The sequence below is a fragment of the Gouania willdenowi genome, chromosome 15 (assembly GCF_900634775.1).
Source record: "Gouania willdenowi chromosome 15, fGouWil2.1, whole genome shotgun sequence".
Lineage (NCBI taxonomy): Eukaryota > Metazoa > Chordata > Actinopteri > Blenniiformes > Gobiesocidae > Gouania > Gouania willdenowi.
In genome coordinates, this window is record NC_041058.1 from 18,092,888 (window position 1) to 18,112,949 (window position 20,062).

At 36.6% G+C, this 20,062-nt stretch overlaps 1 protein-coding gene across 5 annotated transcripts; it reads left to right on the forward strand.

Annotated features, from left to right (window-relative positions):
* Positions 1-10,908: 10,908 nt before the first annotated feature.
* On the forward strand, positions 10,909-19,012 carry agpat4 (1-acylglycerol-3-phosphate O-acyltransferase 4 (lysophosphatidic acid acyltransferase, delta)). 5 transcript variants are annotated; one of them, XM_028468658.1, is made up of 11 exons: positions 10,909-11,125; positions 12,889-13,070; positions 13,167-13,336; positions 13,409-13,570; positions 13,642-13,795; positions 13,890-13,992; positions 14,092-14,167; positions 17,207-17,405; positions 17,510-17,528; positions 18,366-18,424; positions 18,536-19,012. In XM_028468658.1, the coding sequence occupies exons 2-11, from the start codon at positions 12,893-12,895 to the stop codon at positions 18,607-18,609; spliced, it is 1,194 nt and encodes a 397-aa protein (XP_028324459.1). In that variant the 5' UTR covers positions 10,909-11,125; positions 12,889-12,892; the 3' UTR covers positions 18,610-19,012. The 5 variants fall into 5 exon arrangements, with proteins under 5 accessions (XP_028324459.1, XP_028324463.1, XP_028324461.1 ...); XM_028468662.1 differs by lacking the exon at positions 18,366-18,424; XM_028468660.1 differs by lacking the exon at positions 17,510-17,528.
* The last annotated feature ends 1,050 nt before the right edge of the window (positions 19,013-20,062 follow it).

The window sequence follows — 20,062 nt, forward strand, 5'->3', positions numbered from 1 at the left end:
TTACGAAACAGAAAATGGCGCTACGAGAGTTGATGCTGAAGTTCCCAGCAGCTCACACTCGACCAGAGCATGTGCGGAACTCAGAAGACTGTTGAGAGTGTCCTGATGGTGAGGGAAAACGATCAAAAAACGGGGCAAGAGGTGAGACTCGGCATGTCCGGGAGGAGGAGGAAGTTGAGTGTGTGGGAACTGATTGGGGAGAGACTTGGAGGAATGCCAAAATACAGTAGGAAAACCATTCAACTCATTCAACATTCAAAATGATAATAAGTTTGCCATCAAAAGCCCGGTTTCAGTGTTGTTTTTTTAGTTTTATAGTAGAAAACAAATGCTGAGGTGTCCATAAAGCAAAAAAAAAAAAAAATGCTTTAAAGTCACTAAGTCAGAAAAAGACATTTTTCTCAGCTTTTTGTCACAAACTGGCGATTTGTGTGAAACTTGCCTCTATTCAACTGCTGATTACGGAAGAACGAAACAAGCTAGAAACAAAACTTTTTCTTTCTGATGAAAGTAGATAATCTAGTCTCCGATTTCAGATTGTCATTGTACAAAATATTCTGTGGGTCTTTCAAAATCAGTGAAAATCATCTAAAACGCCTGGCAATATGGGGTTGGCTGCTCTGAAAATGACTGGCAGTGAATGAGTTAATAAAGTAGTTAAGCATGGAAATGTCATCTGTGTAGACGGAGAGTGACGAAACCATTGAAGAATCACTGCTTCAAACAGTGATTATATTTAAGACATGAAATCAACCTGTAGAGTAGCATGATGTAAAATGCTAAAGCACTCTGATGCAAGGGAAAATATGACATCATGTATGTTACAAATGACATGGAGTCTGCTAAATGCACCGCTGAACAGTAAAGTAAGATTTAAAATGTGAGCTTCTATGACTCAGTAGTTCCGGCTGGAATGCAAGCAGACTAGTGACGTACTCACTATCCGGTACCAAGACTTGTCTGAGACCAGAATGCACTGAGACCAAGACAAAACCAAGTCTTTTCAGAGCCGAGAAAAGACCAAGACTTTTGGGAGCCAAGACCAGGACCAAGTCAAGCCCAGACCAAGACCATAGTCAATCAATTTTTAAAAACCATGACAGGAATTAACAGAATTTTAGTTTAAATAAATTCAACAGACAAAAACAAGGTGTCTGCAAGTCTTTCAAAGCACAACATGCAAAAATCTCAAATCTTGACAAATCTTGTGCAATTAAGTTCTTGCCAAAAGCCGCTGCTAAATCCAGAGTTATTAGAAATATCTGAAACAAAGATTTATTCTAAGAGTTATTCAGTAAGGGTTATGGTAGAGGTATTTCTATAGAAATAAGATTCAAGCATTCAAGGATTTTTAATTGTCATTCGTGCTCATGTGGACATGTACAGAATGAAAATACATACCAAAGTCCCCTGTTAAGCCCTTTCTTAAGTATAGGAATAAAATAGAATAACACCTGTATATACAAGCACAGTAGGTATCACAGTAGCAGAAAGAATGGACTGAGTTTTTGCAGGTGTTTGACACGTAAGGCAAAAATGTACAAGGAAGCAGAACAATCAGTGAGCTAATAGTAAAGGTTTCAAGTCAAATTACAGCATTATTTAATCGGGAACAATTCCAAGTGCTTCTCCTTGCTATCATATTAATGAAGGTGATGAATAGCAGATCAGCACTGGTCTTGGCGGAAAATCTTGAGTTCAGGCATCAGTCCAAGACTGAGTTAAAATGCTGTTGAATCCAAGACAAGACCAAGATCATAAAATGTGGTTAGATTTAGGGGTTAGGGTATCAAGCTAAAGATGACCCACCCAGCAAAATATGGTGAAAAGACATTGAAAAGATGTTTTTGCCAATAATGAATCAGTTAAAAGTGTTATATCTTACCTTCCCAAAATGTAATACCTAATTGTGGGAACATTTGTACTTAACTTGTACCAGGATCAGATTTGTGTTTTTGGTTTATGTTTGTGGGCTGTTATGTTTGAAGTTGTTACAATAATTTTTTAAGCTACTTACCTCAAATGATATTTCCAATTACTGTTTTTGGGCCAAACTTGGACCAAATGTGTTAAATCTGGACCAAGATGGATGATCCAATAGCAACTCAATTTCTATTACTATATTGGGGCTAAATTTGGACCAATTTTGACAGTCAAAAACCCCAATTTCAATGACTAAATAAGGGCTAAAATTGGACTACATAGGACAGTTCAATAATAACTGAATTTCAATGACTATATTTGGGCTAAATTTGGACCCATTTTGACGGTCTTGAGGCTAGCACCTTGAACAAATGAATAAAAATGGTGGTTGTGAAAAATGCTGCTATACTTTAAACACAGTCTCCCTGTTAAACACTTGTTTGACCTCTTTTGGTCAACAACATAGAGCCAGAGTTCCAGGGGTAGCACTAATATTTTGGCTCAAGCAGATGCAGGGAGCAGGGAACTATCATACTACATCGTCCCCTCCCTTCAGCAGTGGAAACAAGTGATCATCACACCATATCCTTTTACATCTCTGATGGGTTTTTCAGCCATGTTGGGTCCCTTTGTAATGGAACGTCCACACATAAAACTATGCATGCAGAGCCATTTGGAGATATCAGCTATTCCCTCCCTTTAACCTCTTTTAATCACGGACTTTCCCATTACACCACTGCTAGGAAATGCATTTGTTTTCTACTTCTTTATCCCAATGTGCTCATTAAAACATATCTTGGAAAGCATTCAAAGGAGATTTGAGACATTTATGTGAATTTCAACAAATAGAATTGTTCCCAGTCTTTATTTTAAAATGCACAGCATAACATTTTAATCCACAGGTACCTAAAAATGGGATCAAAAGTTTTCAAACTGGATATTTATTCCTAAAGAAAGTCTTGAATAATGGCATTAATGATATCCAAAGATTATGATAAAGCTGGCTGTATATATGGAGTACAGTCTGGCTTGTTAAAAGTCTAGACAAGCTTTATTTTATCATTAACAGTCTTGTGGGTACTGTCAGAAAAACTTCGGCTGCTTGCATGTCCAGAAGCAAATTAGAATGTTAGAATCCGTGTGTGACGCGCATGTTTTCACTAACCAAATTAAAGCACAAATGCTGTCATGAATATATATATATATGCTTACACATAGCTGCAGTAATGTTGCTTGAGAAAAGTCCCTTTTTTGGATAATTTATATACAGTGCCTATCATAAATATTCACCCCCGTGGATGATTTACCCTTTTATGGCTTTAATAGATTAATTCAATTCAACTTTATTTGCATAGCGCAAGCTACAACAAAGTCATCTCAATGTGCTTATCAACATATAAAATTCAGAACAAGAAAGAAAAAAACCCAACAAGATCCACATGAACAAGCATTTTGCAACAGTTGGAAGAAACAACTCCCTTTTAACAGGAAGAAATCTCCAGCGAAACAGAATAATCAAAGTTAAAAATAAAATTGGCTTCGTTCAACACAAAAATGTATTGTGAAAAGACAGGCTTCTGAAAAAGTAACATCAAATAAAGACAGGTGTTTTATACCTCAATCACTTTAGACACACCCTCAGCACTCAGGTGATCCTCATTTCAATAATTGTGAGACTTGGCAACAACAGATTGACCTGCATTGAATTAGACCATTACATTTAAAAGTGGGTGAAAAAGTCTGCAAACAAATATTTTTATTTAAATATTTTTTCAATATATGTATAAGCATGAAACTGCTATTTCCAATACATTTTTGTGTAAAAAAAGCAAATTTTATTTTACCTTGATTTATTTCTTAAAGCATTGAAAGGGTAAATCATCTAAGGGGGTGAATATTTATGATAGGCACTGTGTATAATGCTTTGGGCTGATGCTAATTTTACTGTAACCCTCATGGTTTTACTGAAGAGACTTGAGTAATTGAACTCTGGCTGCTGTGATTCTCTGCCACAGTCCATAAATATATATTTAAGGTTAATAAAGTCCCTAATAAAGTGGAGGAATGTGTGTGCATGATTTATGAACTGATAACTTGTGATATTACATTATAACATATTATATGGAGATTTGTTTTAGACAATGAAAGGAGCAGAACGTTCGCTTTTGTGGTTCATTTTGTGAAAGCATTAAAATTATGATAAATGGTTTGCCATATAATTGAATTTATTTCAATTAAAATAATAATAATAATATTAAATAATTTTCCTTAACATTTCAAATTTGCATTTATTTATTGCACTGAAAGCACACATTGCACTAAGATTTGCAGCAGCATTGTGTGAGTCGCACACATGCAATCTTCAGTTGAATCCCTGTCTATTCAGCATTAGGATCCCTAATGTGACGTCTGTCAGAGGATGCAGGAGTAAAGTTGAAAAAGCGCTTATGCGATAGCATAAGCATTCCTCAGCACCTTGATTATGGCATTGCATCACATAACATCAATCAAGCCACAGATTTCTGGCTCTCAGTAAGGGATTTGTGAATAGGTCCATGGAAAACCTCCAAGTTTTCTATGTCAGTTAGATGTGCAAATGTGTCAACGGGGCCCCTGAAATAATGTGAAGCTGAATCCCTTGAGAAACTAAGTCTGTATGTATCAGGATATAATTAGTGGATGCACATACACGCTGACAAAGTTTAGGTCCATCGGTGTGCTATAATCTACATTTTTCCAACATGGTAAAGACTTAGCGTGGGAAAAAATACTGATTCACAATTTATCATTGTTTTTTTGTGACGATATTAAAAATCTAGATTTCTCATCTGAATTAAATTTTGTAACCATGTCTACATATGTTGTCATAGGTTAACACTTCGTGTAATGCTGCACATTCATGTGCAGTAAATAAATGTCAGAGTTATCGACTGGCTTAAGATAACATGACTCATGTATTGTTTCTATAGAAGAGTATGGGTCAAACTTTTATTTTTGGATAAGGAAAATAATTAATCATTAATATCATATGCAATACTTGTAGAATCGCAATATATGTCAAATCAACACCCAAGTATTGTGCCAAAAGCATAGCATCGCAGACCCAAAAGCAGGCATTAAAAAAAAAATCTGTGCACAATATTTCATTTCAAGTTATTTCGTAAATACCTTCACCCTACAATTACATATTAAGAATAAACACCTTATATCTAACCATATCCTACAGGTGCAACGCTATTCTTTCTTTTTGACTTTAGAGCAGCAGCATTTGGCATAATGCGTTTTCATAATGCTGATATTATTTGCTGATGCAGCTTGAGTTTCAAGAGGCTACATCCTGTTGCCAATTTTCTAATCTTTGTAAATATTTTACATATCTACTGCTAAGAATGTTTGAACTGGACTTAGAAAATCCTCAACAAAAGTTAAAAAAAAACGTCTTGTTTGTTAGGCCATTAGATAGGCGAGCAGTACAAACACAGGTAAACAAAACAAGAGCTCCACCAAGCACCAAATCTGCTCTTGGCCAGATATTCACAGTTATCTGTGTCAGTGATCCTGTTCATGGTACCAGGATCATTCACACTTTAAAGGCTTGGAAGAAATGAATAACCATACAGTAGTTCTAAATGTATGGGCATTCTGATTTTCTTTTGAAAAATCACGATGACCTGCGTAATCTGGATCTGATCCAGATAAAACTCAAAGAGATGATTGATGAACCAACCCGACATAACTGAGTAAAATTTCATAAAGATAAGTCAATTATGAACCAAGACTTTTCAAACTGTTTCAGAAACAATATATTTGTCGAATGCCAGCAAAATGTCATTTAATCTTCCACGGTATAACTGTAAGGTCTATCTTTAGTTTAAATGTTGTCAAATCCCATCAAGTATTTTGGACGTAAACCTGCTAACAGACAAAAATGAACGCCAGTGAAAATATTATTTCCTTAACTGAGATAAAAAATTAAAAAAATGTCTGATTTAGACAAAAACTGCGATAAAGACAGAAAGTGTCTATTTGTACGGTTGCCGTACGGACAACCCCCAGTTCTAATGGTATGGTTACTGAAGTACAAGTATGTAGCGTCTTAGGGTTAGGGTTAGGATTTGGTTTAGGTTTAGGGATAGGGTTAGATTATACCCCAATATCGCAACAATTTTTAGTGGTTAGGGTTAGGTTGATGGTCAGGTTTAGTCTCAGTCACATGACCTAAACTGGCCAAATAGGGGCGCTGCATACGAATAGTATGTCGGTATATTGATACGGCAACCGTACGGATAGCCATTGCCATAAAGATATTACAGGCATAGACATAACAATTTGGTGATGAGTGTAGGGGAGGGGAGATACTAAAACCCGGAAACATTTCAGAGACATAGACATACTGGAAACAGAGTAAATTCTGCTCCGTACTACATGCACAGAATATAATATCACCAAGTCAATCACTGTACCTGTTCTTAGAGCTACTATCTTTACCTGGTAGCAATATTTATTCCTGGTTATTGTTTTTTGGAGTTTAATGGGGCTTAAATTGATTTACCGGCGAGTAGTTCCTACTGCATATTTACAAGTTCATACATATGATTTCATTATTGTGCATAGTTCCTGCTATGAACATATATGTAGGCTTCATCTGAATGAGGTAACCTTTTTAATAATAATAATGAAAAACTAAATGTATAATAAAAACACAACTGGTTTCCATGTGTTTCCGAGAAGTACGAACTAATCGTCGGTAAATAAAGCCCATTAAAACTCTAGAAAATAATAACCAGGAATAACTATTTGCTCCCTGGTAAAGATATTAACTGTAACAACTGGCACAATGATAAACTGGGTGATATTACAGCCTGTGCATGCAGTATGGGGCAGAATTGGTTTTGTGTCCGGTATGCGTCCGAAATGTTTCCGGGTTTTAGTGTTTATCCGTAGGGAAGGGTTAGATCAGACAGTCAGACCACAGCTAGATACTCAAAATACTAATAAAATACATGCTGACTGAGGAAAAATCAGGCAATTCACATCGTTTTCCCCAAAGAGGAACAGTGCAAAAAAAAGAAAAAAAAAATGGCGTTCTAACAGCAAAAAGCTCTCCTGCTGAGTCCCGATGGACCCAAAACCTTAGACGGTTATTCAGAGGGATTTAATCTGTGTCGGCATCTTTAATCCACTCTCAGTATTGACTCAGAGTGGCTCATAAATCACACTTAGCAACTCTTTCACTTAATCCTCAGAGCATTCTTTAAACCTGTGTAGCTGAGCCAAAAGTATAGCTCTCCTTGGCTCTGCGTGGTCAGCTTTGGCTAGTCACGTCAGCTGGATGTCGTGTCAGCTGCAGCCACTGAGTTTTTTTACAAGATCCAATAATCATCTCCATAAAAAGAAAACAAAAAAAGATAAATAGCAACAATATGATATTTTAAAGACATTTTTTCAGCATCCAAGAGGATATATCAGTGGTGAGTTCAAAAGCTGTTCTCCATGTTAAATAAGTCATGAGTTCCAGCTTTTTGTGAAACTGGAGTCATCTACCAGGGAAAACTTATTCAACTTTATAGCTTCTCTGTTTGATTTAACGGTCCATGACAAATCAGACAGGAAGGAATGTTAGGCAACAAATTAAAGTTACGTGCTGAAATGCAAGCTGTGGTCAATGGAGTTTTTGTGTAGAATAAAGACTTCTGAAAGGTCTTTGCAGTGACACACGCATGAATGAAGACTGAACTGATCACTGGATGTTTCTACTTGGCAAGACTTGGATAATCAGTGTTTAAAATTGCAACATAATGAAGATTTCTCAAACATTGCCTAATATAATCTGAATTGATCATTGGTCTTTTTAAAAAAGAAACTTTATTTTGATTTTTTTCAGTACGTGAACCTAGTGGTGAAACTAAAAATACAATTCTTAACATAATGTATAAAATATATAAATATTTTAAGTGCCTTAAAACACAGTGACTGTATTAAATATATATGAATTAATTTGTTGTAGATTGTGTAATGTATTTTTTGTATAATCTTTCAGTGAAATGGTCCCAAATTTGAGACTTTAGGTTGGTCTTCTCCTGTTGTGCAATTCTTCTTTACAATGTAAATGATGTTCATGTATGGTATTGCAGCAAAAATGAAGCAGAAACCAGCTGCCGGCCTGATTTTATCATGAACTTACAGCACGAGTGCAGTGCCCGTAGGAAGTATGTATTGCTATAGAATAGTGGGAGGTTCAGTAGCTTTTTCATGGATGGTCAAATGAGGTTATGTTTGAAGGTGGGACATCAAGGAACCCTAACCCAATGTTGGTGGGGCGTCCAAACAAATCTGACGTTGCACAATCTTGAACTAAGCAGCAGCCATGTTGAAACTCTCAGGTCAGTCTGATCCGCTGAGATATTTGAGGAACACACAGACACAGATTCCTTGCTTTTATAGAAAGATTAAACGATGCAAAATATGTTACTAATTACCCCGGCAAGAATCTCAAACTCCACCTATGTTTTCTTCTCTCTTAAAAACACAGATATGGTGATTTGAATTGTTTAATCTCTATGTTCCTCAACTCCAGAAGGCCGTTCCAAGACACTGTTGGGTAAAGGACTATAAAGTTTTAAATTGTGTTTCCCACTTCAGAATAATGATGGCGTTATACAACTTAAAGCAAGAGAAACAAATAAAAAAACAATGCATAAATGGACGAATTTGGGCGAATTAGGATTACTTTATTTTGGTTCATTCAATAGTAATAAAATGGCAATTATTGAACAGGAAACAGGATGAAACACTGCTGTGAATTATACAATCAGAAACATGCCGTAGCCATACTGACAAATGCAGTTTTTCTTGTTTAACTCACATACAGTGTAAACAATATAGATTCCAACACATAAAACAGGCTGAGGCTCTTCTGCAGTTGAGCCAACAGTATGGAATGAATGTGTCAGCACTCACCATCACACTTCTGTAGAAAGTATCTTGACTCAAAGTTGGCCCGACTCACTGAATACTTCTCCCTTGAGTCCTTTAACACACTTTGTGTTTGGTTTTTGAACATAAAGGCTCTTCCTGAGCTTTTCTGTATGTATGGACATTAACAGGCATGAGTCCAGGGTCATTGATGAGAGGAGTGCTGAGTTGGTTAAAATCCTAAAAAAAATCAGACAATACAGCTATAATGATGCATATACACTCTTAGCATGAGGAAGGACTCAAATAGCTCCTGCAGATGTAAAAATGAATATTTACGTCCACTAAAGGACGTGCATTGTGTATTTTTTTCTTTTTGTCTTTGCTGCCCTCTGGTGTTAGAAAGAAGACATTTCCAAAATCTATGTTTCTAAATCAAAGCAAATGATTAAACTCAGTTTCCATGACCTAAAACTAAGATGATAGCTCCAAAAAACAAAAAAAAAGTCTTATTATTTTAAGTCAGCTAATTTTAGTAGTGATTTCTATTATAAAGTGAGGCACCCTTTGCCTTTTGACTTCAAAATAAAAATAATTTAGACCTACATTGTTGTATAATGTTCGTAGCAAAGCCTGTATTGAACAAGGATTTAGTTTGATGATTTACCATTTTCTTGATCTACTTTTGCGCATCTGTAATATCCATAAACTGAACAGCTGTGGATGTACAACAACTCAGTTCAATTTCTTCAGTAAAAACCTCTCTGGTGACCTCCAAAATATGCACGCTCTGCACATTTTCTTTAACCTCCAAATTGATGTGGAAAGATGGAAAGTCTTTAAAAACAAGCCGAGACCCAAATCAATGGAGTTTTTGGAAGAAGGGCAGAAAAGCAATAGAAATCCACAAGATTAAAATAAACCAAACTAAAACTTATATATATATATATATATATATATATATATATATATATATATATATAAAGGGGAAACTCACAAATATAAACAAATATAAACATAGTTGACAGATGTAGTCAAAGTAGTAGAGTTAAATACTGCTGCACTTGACAAGTTTTTGTATTAAATGAACCATCTTTAAATGTTTATTTTCACTGAAACATTGTGACAAATGTGTTTAAGTGTCGCACATAGGTTTTTGTTAAAGATGCTGCCAATTTGGTGTTAAATTTGTGAAAAGATATGTTTTTTTTTGTTTTGTTTTTTTTTTGTTTTGTTTTTTGGGTTTTTTTTTTTTTTTTTTAAAGGACGTTGACTGTACAAATGTTCCATGTTTTACGAAAAATGTAACGTTTTTAATTAGTGGTTAGTAAAAGTAAAATTATAATTTTTAATAAAATGTATTGACAATCAAACAATTGCATTAATTAAGAAAAATTAAGTGTTGCATGTTGAAAGTTCAAACTGCTGCTAATCTCCTATTATTGTCTTACCCTAAGTGAAACCTTGGAAATTTAGTTTTTACGAAGTGAATATAAAACTATTTACTTCCTTTAAATTAGCTCGCAGTTTCAGAAAGGTTGGTGACCCCTGGTCCATATTATAAGAACAAGGAAGTGTTTCATACTGTGTATATTGCTGTATATTACCAAAAGGGGGCGCTGTTGTTTATCAACAACAACTGTCACTGTGGGGTGGAGGCGTACGTAATACTTATTAAAGAGCTGCAACAACAAGTTCAAGCAAACTTAAACATTAACTTGGTCAAAATTACAGCTGCTTTTAATGGTTTGTGATGTTTTATCACGTTAACAGAGAGATAGCGTCTTTCACTTTGGACCTCCAGAGTAGACCGACATTTAGCCAAATAAGGGCGAAGAAGAAGTGTAAACGAAGATGGCTTACTTTGAGCAAAGAAAGCTGTAACAACCAATTATTTCCAAAAAAAAAAAAAAGAAAAAAAAGGGCTTTATTGTATATGTATATTCCTGAAAAACACTGAAATATAATGTGACTTTTAAGTAGTAAAATCATAAAATGTAAACTCAATCACGATAGTTGCCTTTTATTTTTCGACTAAGCAGAGCTTCGTGAATCATAGACGATCTTTGCCGTGAGGTCGCTCCAGAGCTGCTGCGGTGTTCGCTCACTTCTTCAGCGGGAGATGCAGGCGTGGTTTTCGGATGGGTGCGGTCCCTTCTCCTGGAACAGTTGGTCCTCACTGGTTAGGAGGAGAGAGAGCAGCTCTCACAGGGCATGGACTCATAGCGAAGAGTGGGTGGCAATACGTGTTTGAATCATTGAAGGGTTGAACTAAAGCTCAGGAAAGGTAAGTGTGAGTGAATAGTTACCGTTGGATTTTATTTTATTTTTTATTTTTGCAATCTGCTCAAATGCAGCTTTTATCTCATACATGTGCTGACACTTCTTACATGTAAATGTGTCACCGTTAGTTCAAACCTACCCACTTTTTCCATTCACTGTGACCTTGTGTGTTAGTTTACATTTTATTTTCAACATTTTTAAGTCCTGGTTATATATTGCAGGTTGGTTTCTGTGCTATTTTCCGTATCAATAGACATTTTCTATTTGAAACTTGTCATTAAGTATTGTCAAAAGCCCTTAATTCTATGTGCAATACAATACAAATATGTGTTTTGTATATTGGATAAGATTGTATCATACTCAAAATAAATGTGTATTAATCTTTATTTCTATGCATAAAAGTTTATTGGAGTGTGTTGTTTTTTTCAGCATTTGTATCCGATATCAAATATCGACCGACATCAATATCGATATATAGATAATGATATTGGACATTGGGCCGATATCAGCAAAGAAATAAAAAAATAAACAAGTATGGGTAATATTATAATTAGTTTTATTTATTTAATTTCATTAATATTCTTATGTTTAAAGTCAAATATATGTAGCCTTTTTTTTTTTTTTTTTACATTTCGCACTACAAAAAAGTAATAAATGTATGTATGATTGACCAACACCCAAGGTCCCAACATTGGCAGCGTATCGGAGGTTTTATCGGGACACCCCAATGAATCATAATATATGTTGTTTCCTTGGATTAAAAAGAAACTTTTGTCACAGCAGCGGCCACAAAATTGTGATTGTCTGATACGAGGGACATATTATTTATAAACATTCATATCAGCATTTAGAATAATAAAAAATATTAGAATTATTACTGGAAAGCACAATGGGTTTACCGTATGTGTCTTTGTTGTTGACTGTTTTTTTTTGTTTTTTGTTTTTTAGATCAATTTCTGTATTTTTTGCCATTTTGTGTATTTTTCTTGTCTTTTTTTGCGTGATTTTTGTTGCAATTTTGCATACTTTTCTGTTACTTTTTGCATTTACTTGTGTTGGTGGATAAAGTTGTATCTTTTGTTGTCCCTTTATGCATTTTCTCTCATTTTTTTGGAGTATTAATGTGTTTTTCTTTAATTTTGTATGTTTTTGTTGTTGTTTTGTGTGTTTTTGGAATCATTTTGTGAATTCACTTTGGGGGTTTCACAAAATTAGGCCGAGACCTACATGTCCACTTGCCCATGTCTGATCTAACATCACTGACTTACATATTGGTTTTTATTCATTTTTAGTTACACAGGTGTGCAACCTTGCTTTTTTGTTGAACACATATTTAACACAAATACTATTTCATGAGGTGAGTTCATAGCGGAGTTTGTCCTGTTTCCATCCCGGGTGGAACATGGAATGCAGGAGAGTTGACTGATAACATTATCTTTCCAATTGTGTAACATGATCTGAGTAGGAGTAGTGTGCGTGTTCACGTGCATTTCTTTATCAAATGAACATTACACTAAGGAAGTGTTTGGGCCTCGAGTCGTCTGATGATGATAGAATCACATTGTTCCCTCTACAGTTCGTTTGTGCTGTAAACTACTGACAGTTGAATTCATTCAGCAGACGCAACCACGAAAAGACTCCCTTTATACAAGATGCTGCTGCTGGCATTAAAATACATGGCTGCGGTCACTGATTATGTTTATTTGAAGGAGACAAGTCATGTAATATGTGTGTAACTAACTAAGGTGGTCGTGTTCTCGTTTACAGAACAATGGGACTCCTGCAGCTACTGAAGTCCCAGTTCTTGTGCCATCTGATCCTCTGCTACGTGTTTGTGGTCAGCGGTCTTTTCATCAACCTGCTACAGTTCTGCACTTTACCTGTGTGGATGGTCAGCAAGCAGCTAGCACGAAGGATCAACATCAGACTGGCCTATTGCCTCTCAAGCCGTAAATACTTTCCTTCATGTCTCAAATAAAATCATCCCCAAGAGTGCTGAGATTACAAAAGTTCTCTTTTTATTGTTATTATTATTATTATCCTAGAAATGGTAGCTATGCTTGAGTGGTGGTCTGGAACCGAATGCACGCTCTACACCGAACCCCAAAGTTATCGATTTTATGGAAAGGAGAACGCAATTGTGGTTCTCAACCACAGCTACGACATAGACTTCCTGTGTGGTTGGACCTTCTGTGAGAGGTTTGGTGTTCTCGGGGTAAGACATTGTTCTATCCTCAGTTAAACATAAGCTATGCCTTTGTTCATTGATGTGTTTTTACACTTCCAGAGCTCCAAAGTTTTAGCCAAAAAGGAGCTGTCCTATGTGCCGGTGATTGGCTGGATGTGGTACTTCCTGGAGATAGTTTTCTGTAAGCGTAAATGGGAGGAGGATCGAACATTGGTGGCCCAGAGTCTGCAGAAACTACATGATTATCCAGAACATTTCTGGGTTGGTATTCAGGAACAAAGTGGATTTGTTAATGAGAAGTGCCGTGCTGAACTCGGCTCTCTTTCTCTAAGTTCTTGCTTTATTGCGAGGGGACACGCTTCACACCCAAGAAACACCAGGTCAGCATGCAGGTGGCTGAGAGCAAAGGTTTGCCTATACTGAAGCATCACCTTTTGCCCAGGACCAAAGGATTCTGGGTAACAGTCCAAAACCTGAGGGGAAAAGGTAAGTGTTCATCCAAGAAGATGTAAAGAAAGTTTGTTTCATCAAGAAAATATCGACACGCTTTTCACTTTACTTTGCGTAATGTTTTGTGCAGCTGCAGCAGTTTACGATTCCACACTGAACTTCCAGAACAACGAGAAGCCAACTCTGCTTGGAGTTCTCAACGGGGAAAAATATCACGCAGATTTATACGTTAGGTACCCAAAAATAATGTGGCCTTTTTTCGCATTTTTTTTTTTTTTTTTTTGTTTGTTTCCATCTACATTATATGATGATGACTTTTCCACTTCCTTCAGGAGGATTCCTTTAGATTTGATTCCAGAGGACGAGGCAGAGTGTGCTGCGTGGCTACACAAGCTTTACCAGGAAAAGGTGAGCATGCAAACATTCTATCCTGTTTGAAAGGTCTGAGAAAAGGTTAGGGCAAACAATAACGTAAAAAAAAAAAAAGACACACTTAGTATACGCTAACTCTTATATTTGTAACTTGTTACCTTCCACCACTTGTGATAGGTGTTGCTTGTAAGGTTTATTTGGCGATATATCATGATGTTCCACAGTGCAATTAAAGGTGCAGTCTGTAACTCTCAGATCCCTCCCTCTCTGCTACTCTCTTGCCCTGCCTCCAAAGTCCCTCCCTCAGATGAGCTAACAAGCTAACGTTTGCCCGACAACAACATCACAGTAATATAACATGCACTGTTAAAAGCATGTCACTGCAGGGCTTCTCTCTCTCAATGTGCACACACCAATCTATCAGCAGCAGCAGCAACACAGTGTCACTCACAGCAGCCCACACGGACGCTGCAGTGAGAGGAGCGCGCACATGCACAAACAACACATCCACGACAGAGTTTTAGTGTAACAATTACAAATCAACCATAATGTAAATCAAGCAGCAGTAATTACCTTTCAAGCAGAAAAGTCGCCAATTCCATGGTCTACTCCTCCAGATCATACACTGTAAAAGAGACGGCGCTCCAGGCACTACCTTGCTATGAGCATTGCTGTGTTTTGGCCTGAGTGGAAAGGGGCGGGGGCTGTGAGCAACAGCTGTCAGACAGTCCATCAAACACAATCCTGGCTCTGATTGGTTCTTTTTGCTCGGTCCCGGTGCATTCTGGCAATCTGCCAAAGGCAGCTGGAGCAGCGGGGGGGAGGGGGGGGGGGACTCAATGATTCTGGGTTTTTTTTTCACACAAACTATTAGCTTCATGTAAGGCTGTCCTTACATAGTGACAGCTTTAGCAAATATGACAAAAAGTCACTTTCATAAGAGTTACAAACTGCACCCTTAACGTGTCGATCCAAAACATGTCCAAATTGGGGGTTTTTTTTAATGAAAAAAAAAAAAAAAAACATTTAATTAATATTGTTTTTATAATTGCACCAACATATGCATAGCACTTTTATCGCCTGGTCACAAGGTGTCAGTGAACCACATCAGGACCTTGTTAAACTACCTCACTCCTCAATAAATATTAGCTTGGAAGTTAATTGCACTTTATTTTCATAAAACATACTGGGCACTTTTATAGATTTTTTTTTTTTTTTATATTTTTACTTGAATTACAGTTAGTTACCATTTACTTGTTCTTGCAGCTTTTTAAAAAAAAAAAATGAAATAGATTGTATTTCATACCATTTTGTACTTATAAAGGAGAAATTTGCAATTATAATTGCGATATATCATTTTGTGACATGCAAATCGTGAATCGTATCGTCAGATTAATGACAATGCACACCAATAATTTCTTGAATTTGATAACGGCTGATAAAAACATAAGCCACATTTCACTGATTTCACAAAATAAAGAAATAGGTCAAATAGATTTATTTCTTTAAAAAAAAAAAAGTCTTCTTTTGTCTAATATTTTCACAGGAAGCAGTATACTTTCATATTTTGACTGTTTTGGCAGTTTTTGCAGTTTGCAAAGATAAATAGTATTTAGTCCTAGTTCTCTGGCGTTAGTTGTAATTTTAATCTTTGCATGCCAAAACAAGGTTTTAAACATGACATTCAGCAAAGTGCATATACATTATGTCACCCTGCTCTACATACAACACAGAGTGGGAGACACGTCCTGACTCGGCAGGGACTGGGACAGGGAATCTTTGACAAAGCTCATAACAATGAACAATGGCTGGAGTGAAAACTTTCCACGAGGATAATCATGCTATTCTTCTGTCTTTTTTGAATCATCTTAATGTTTAAACTGAAATAAATAATCAAATATGTTCATGGTGCTAGTAGTGGAGCTGAAATTTATGGAAAAACTGTGTTAAGTTTTGTTCTCTTAAGCATTTAGAGGCTAAGTTATTTCCTTCAAACTGTTTATGTTCCTGGTTCTCCTGCTGTCACCTCATATCATTTCCGTGTTTCACTAAGGTTGCATGTTCTGCAGCAATGCTTCTAGGTGACACGTCAAAGTAACTTCCTCTTTGATGTAAGAAGTTTATCTTGCTTTAAAGCTACAATAGCTCAAAGTGGATTAGAAACAGAGGTGGACTTGCCGTCTGGCATACCGGGTGTCGTCCCGGTGGCCAAAAATGGTCCAAAAGTGGCAAAAACTTGACAAGAAAAGAGTGAAAAGTGACTAAATTGAGCCAAAAGCAGTCAAGAGTGGCCAAAAATGGGCAAATAAAGAGGAACTAGGTGGAATGTAATGGCAAAATGTAGGTTTAATGGGCAAAATGTGGCAAACACTAATGAAAAAGTGCAAAAATGTGGAAGAAAACGAGGCAAAATCTAAGGAAACAAGTGATATTTTTGGGCAAAGCTTATTTGGGTGAAAATCAGCAAAAAAAAAAGGTAAAGAAAGGACAAAAATTTGATAAAAATGTAAAAAAAAAAGAACAAAAATTAGGAAAAAGGGGGTATTTATTGGCAAAAAGAGCTTAAGTATGGAAAAAGTGTCAGAACTTTTTGAAAAGGGGCAAAAATGGGACAAAAGAAAAAGGTAAAAAGGGGTTAAAAGTTTCTCCCTTTTAAGGTTTTCTAGGGCAATAATAATTACAATGAATACATAAAGAGCCACATGTTGAACATCACTGACTTAATAACAGATACTAGGGGCTAGTCTGGATAGAAAATGCCAGGGCTGAATTTTTGTCCCAGTCCACCCTTGGTTAGAGACGAGCGTCCTGATTGGTTAAGGATCGTACGTGATGAAAACCATCTGATTAATTTACATTCCAGCTGCAAAATGAGTTGCTGAGTTGTAAATGTGGTTTTTCTTTGAGTGGATGTGTGTCACCTTTGTACTGCCACACTTTACAAACAGGTTAAACATTACACACATTGGTGCCTATTTGCCTACTGCCCTCGTTCAGTAAGCATGAGGGTAGTATTAAGCTGTAGCCACATTGCGCTGCTGGCATTCACGTGTGATTACCCTCATGTATCAACAGGACAGCTTTCAGGAGCAGTACACGCAGACTGGGCGTTTCCCTGGACCCATCGTGAGTCCTCCACGCCGACTCTGGTCTCTGATCAACTGGTTGTTCTGGTCCTGTCTGATGTTGTACCCACTTGGTGTTCTGCTCACTGGACTTATCAGCTCTGGATCTATGCTCAGCATCATAGTTTCTCTGGTTTTTTGCTCTGCAGGTAGGTGCAATAAGTGCACACATAAGGCCAATTCACCTCCAATGAGGAGATGTTTTTTTTTTGTTTTAACCAAGTCCTTTTTGTCCAAACATTCCGTAAAGCAGCAGACTTGACTTCTTTACTGTAAGTGTCTTTCTTCATGACAACACTGTTTTAGAGTCTTGGGAGTAATAAGGCATGTGTTTAGTTAGCAAACATTCATCTGATAACATTTTTAACAGCATGAGTTTCTAAGAGCATTTAACACTAACCCTTTAACAGAAAACATTTGTTTAATCCAGGGGTTCTCAACCTTGGGGTCATCAGATGCCTTCAAGATACTAAGAATATTTTTTTTGAAAAATTTGAGCCTTTTTCTTTTCTCTTTCTTTTACATTACTCCCATTTCTACCACGTCGCCATCAAATTTCAATGCCTTTTCTGCACATTTTTTCCACTTTAAAGACATTTTCGGGACTTATAAATAATTTCTACCACTTTTCCCACCCAATGTTGCATATGTTGACCCCTTATTTTCACTTTTAACCTCTTTTCACCATATTTCATGCTTATTTTTGGCAATTTAACCACATTCATGATTTGTCATGCTCATTATTTGCAAGTTTAATATCATTGTTCCTATATAATTATTAAAATATAGACACTTTAAACCATTTTTCATCACTTTTTCTGTTCATTTTTGTGAACTCTAATTTGCCACTTTTAACCATTTTCTGTGGTTTTTAAAATCCCATTTGACCACTTTTCCACCATTTGGTCACTTTTAACCTATTTTATTTAAGATGACTATTAACTAGAGCGCAAATAATAATAAAATTCCTGATAACATATTCAGATAAATACATGTGGTCATCACAGATTCATAGAACAATGGACCATCATTTTGCTGACTTTATGGATGGGCCCCAAAAATCTTTCGCCTTTATTCCACTGTTCATGTCTGTGTTCAACCACCTTCAGGTACAGTGGGGGTCCCCAGTCTCTGGCACCTTTATTTTGGGGGTCGTTGGCTGAAAAGGGTGACAACCACTGGTTTAATCAACCACTTTTTACTTGATTGTGATTTGTATACTACTTGTAGAATCATGCCCAGCCAGCTTTTAAATACTAACCATCACTTTCTTCCACAGCTTCAGTTGGAGTTCGTTGGATGATTGGCCAGACTGAGATTAACAAGAGCTCAAACTACGGCAACAAAGAGTGAACTAGGATGTGTTCAATTGCAGTTTGTCATCCCAGACTTTAATCTGCAAAATTCCTTCGGCAGGATTTGCCAACGCCAGGGTAGCAGAACAACGTTGAACATCTAACAAGCACAAACCTGCTTCAGAGTCGTGCAGATGAGGGTATATCATCCTGCTGCCACGCATTATCCATTAAATTTCTCAGCCACGTTCAGAGATGACAGTGAAAATACGATCAGAATGTAAATATTGGGATCAAACAAGGTCACAGATGGGACTTTGTACATCTAATAGTATCAAAATAACCTTTAATTTCTGTGGCCACAATGACTGAGAATGTTCATTGACATTGAATGCTGCCTGCAGTAAAAAAATATTTTTTTTCTCTAAGAAAAAGAATAAATAAAGGTTTGTCAAATCTCATCAGCCCGTGTGCAGTTCATACCAGACGTTATTAGCTCTGAACCCTCAGCACAAGTGAGGAGATAAAAGCTGAAGGTAATTTCCTCTGCTTGTGAGATATCAAAATGTCCTGTTGTGTAACCGGAGTGCATTGGTTGACAGTTTAAACAGGAAGCAGTGACGCATTTTTGTCAGTCGGTCATTATATCAGAGTTTGCTTCTGAGGGATTAAACTGTTGACTTTAGGCAAAATCATTCATTGTAAATATTCCAAATAGCTACTGATTGGCCATAATTATGTGCTTTACAGCCAATAATAACATACGTTAAGTCATTTTTTAATTAAAATATTTAGCCTGTGCATCAAAATGTTTGAATTGCAAAATTCTTGCTAAATCCATTTTCAATGTTCATTTTAGAGTCATGGTACCTTTTTGTAAAATATACACATTTTTACATCATTTAGAATTTCGTTCCCATGAACAATTGGAGTCAATGCTAAATTGTTTTTTTTTAAACTGAGTTTTCCCACTTATGGAGGCAATTAATCATTGTTAAAAACAAATGACCAACAGCTCCATGGTGTCTAGATGCAATGTGTGACAGGTCTTTAAAATCTGCCTTTAAATACGCAAACAGCTGCTGTCTTGTTTTGCCTAAAAATATCTGGGCCGGAACATAAATAATGTATACAGAATTTATTTTTTTTTTTACAAAACTGGTGTTTATTGATATTGTTTTTACATGGCAAACACTGTGAGAGCAGCAGAAGACCAGAAGTCGTGGCATGTGTCAGTGTTCATGTGTTCAGCAGCAGGAGAGAGAGAACAACCTTTGTTTCTCCATGAAATCAACTTTGCTCCACACACACCATCAGCTTCTCACCAGTGAATGTAAAGGGAGGGGGTGGGGGTGGGGGGTGGGGGGGGGATTTCTACATATGAACATTTGTCCCCACAGAGAAACGCATAAAAACTAAATCCTTCCATATTTCCACTCCAGCTAAAATGATGAATTACTTGCTGATTTGCGTGGATCTCCTTCTACTCACCAAGGCTAACCAACCACATC

Excerpts from the sequence above, each read along its gene's own strand:
- agpat4 (XM_028468657.1), top strand. The coding sequence starts at position 12,893 with ATGGGACTCCTGCAGCTACTGAAGTCCCAGTTCTTGTGCCATCTGATC. Across the intron at positions 13,337-13,408 it reads AGAGGTTTGGTGTTCTCGGG|AGCTCCAAAGTTTTAGCCAA; the intron begins GTAAGACATTGT and ends TTACACTTCCAG. Across the intron at positions 13,571-13,641 it reads ATTATCCAGAACATTTCTGG|TTCTTGCTTTATTGCGAGGG; the intron begins GTTGGTATTCAG and ends TCTTTCTCTAAG.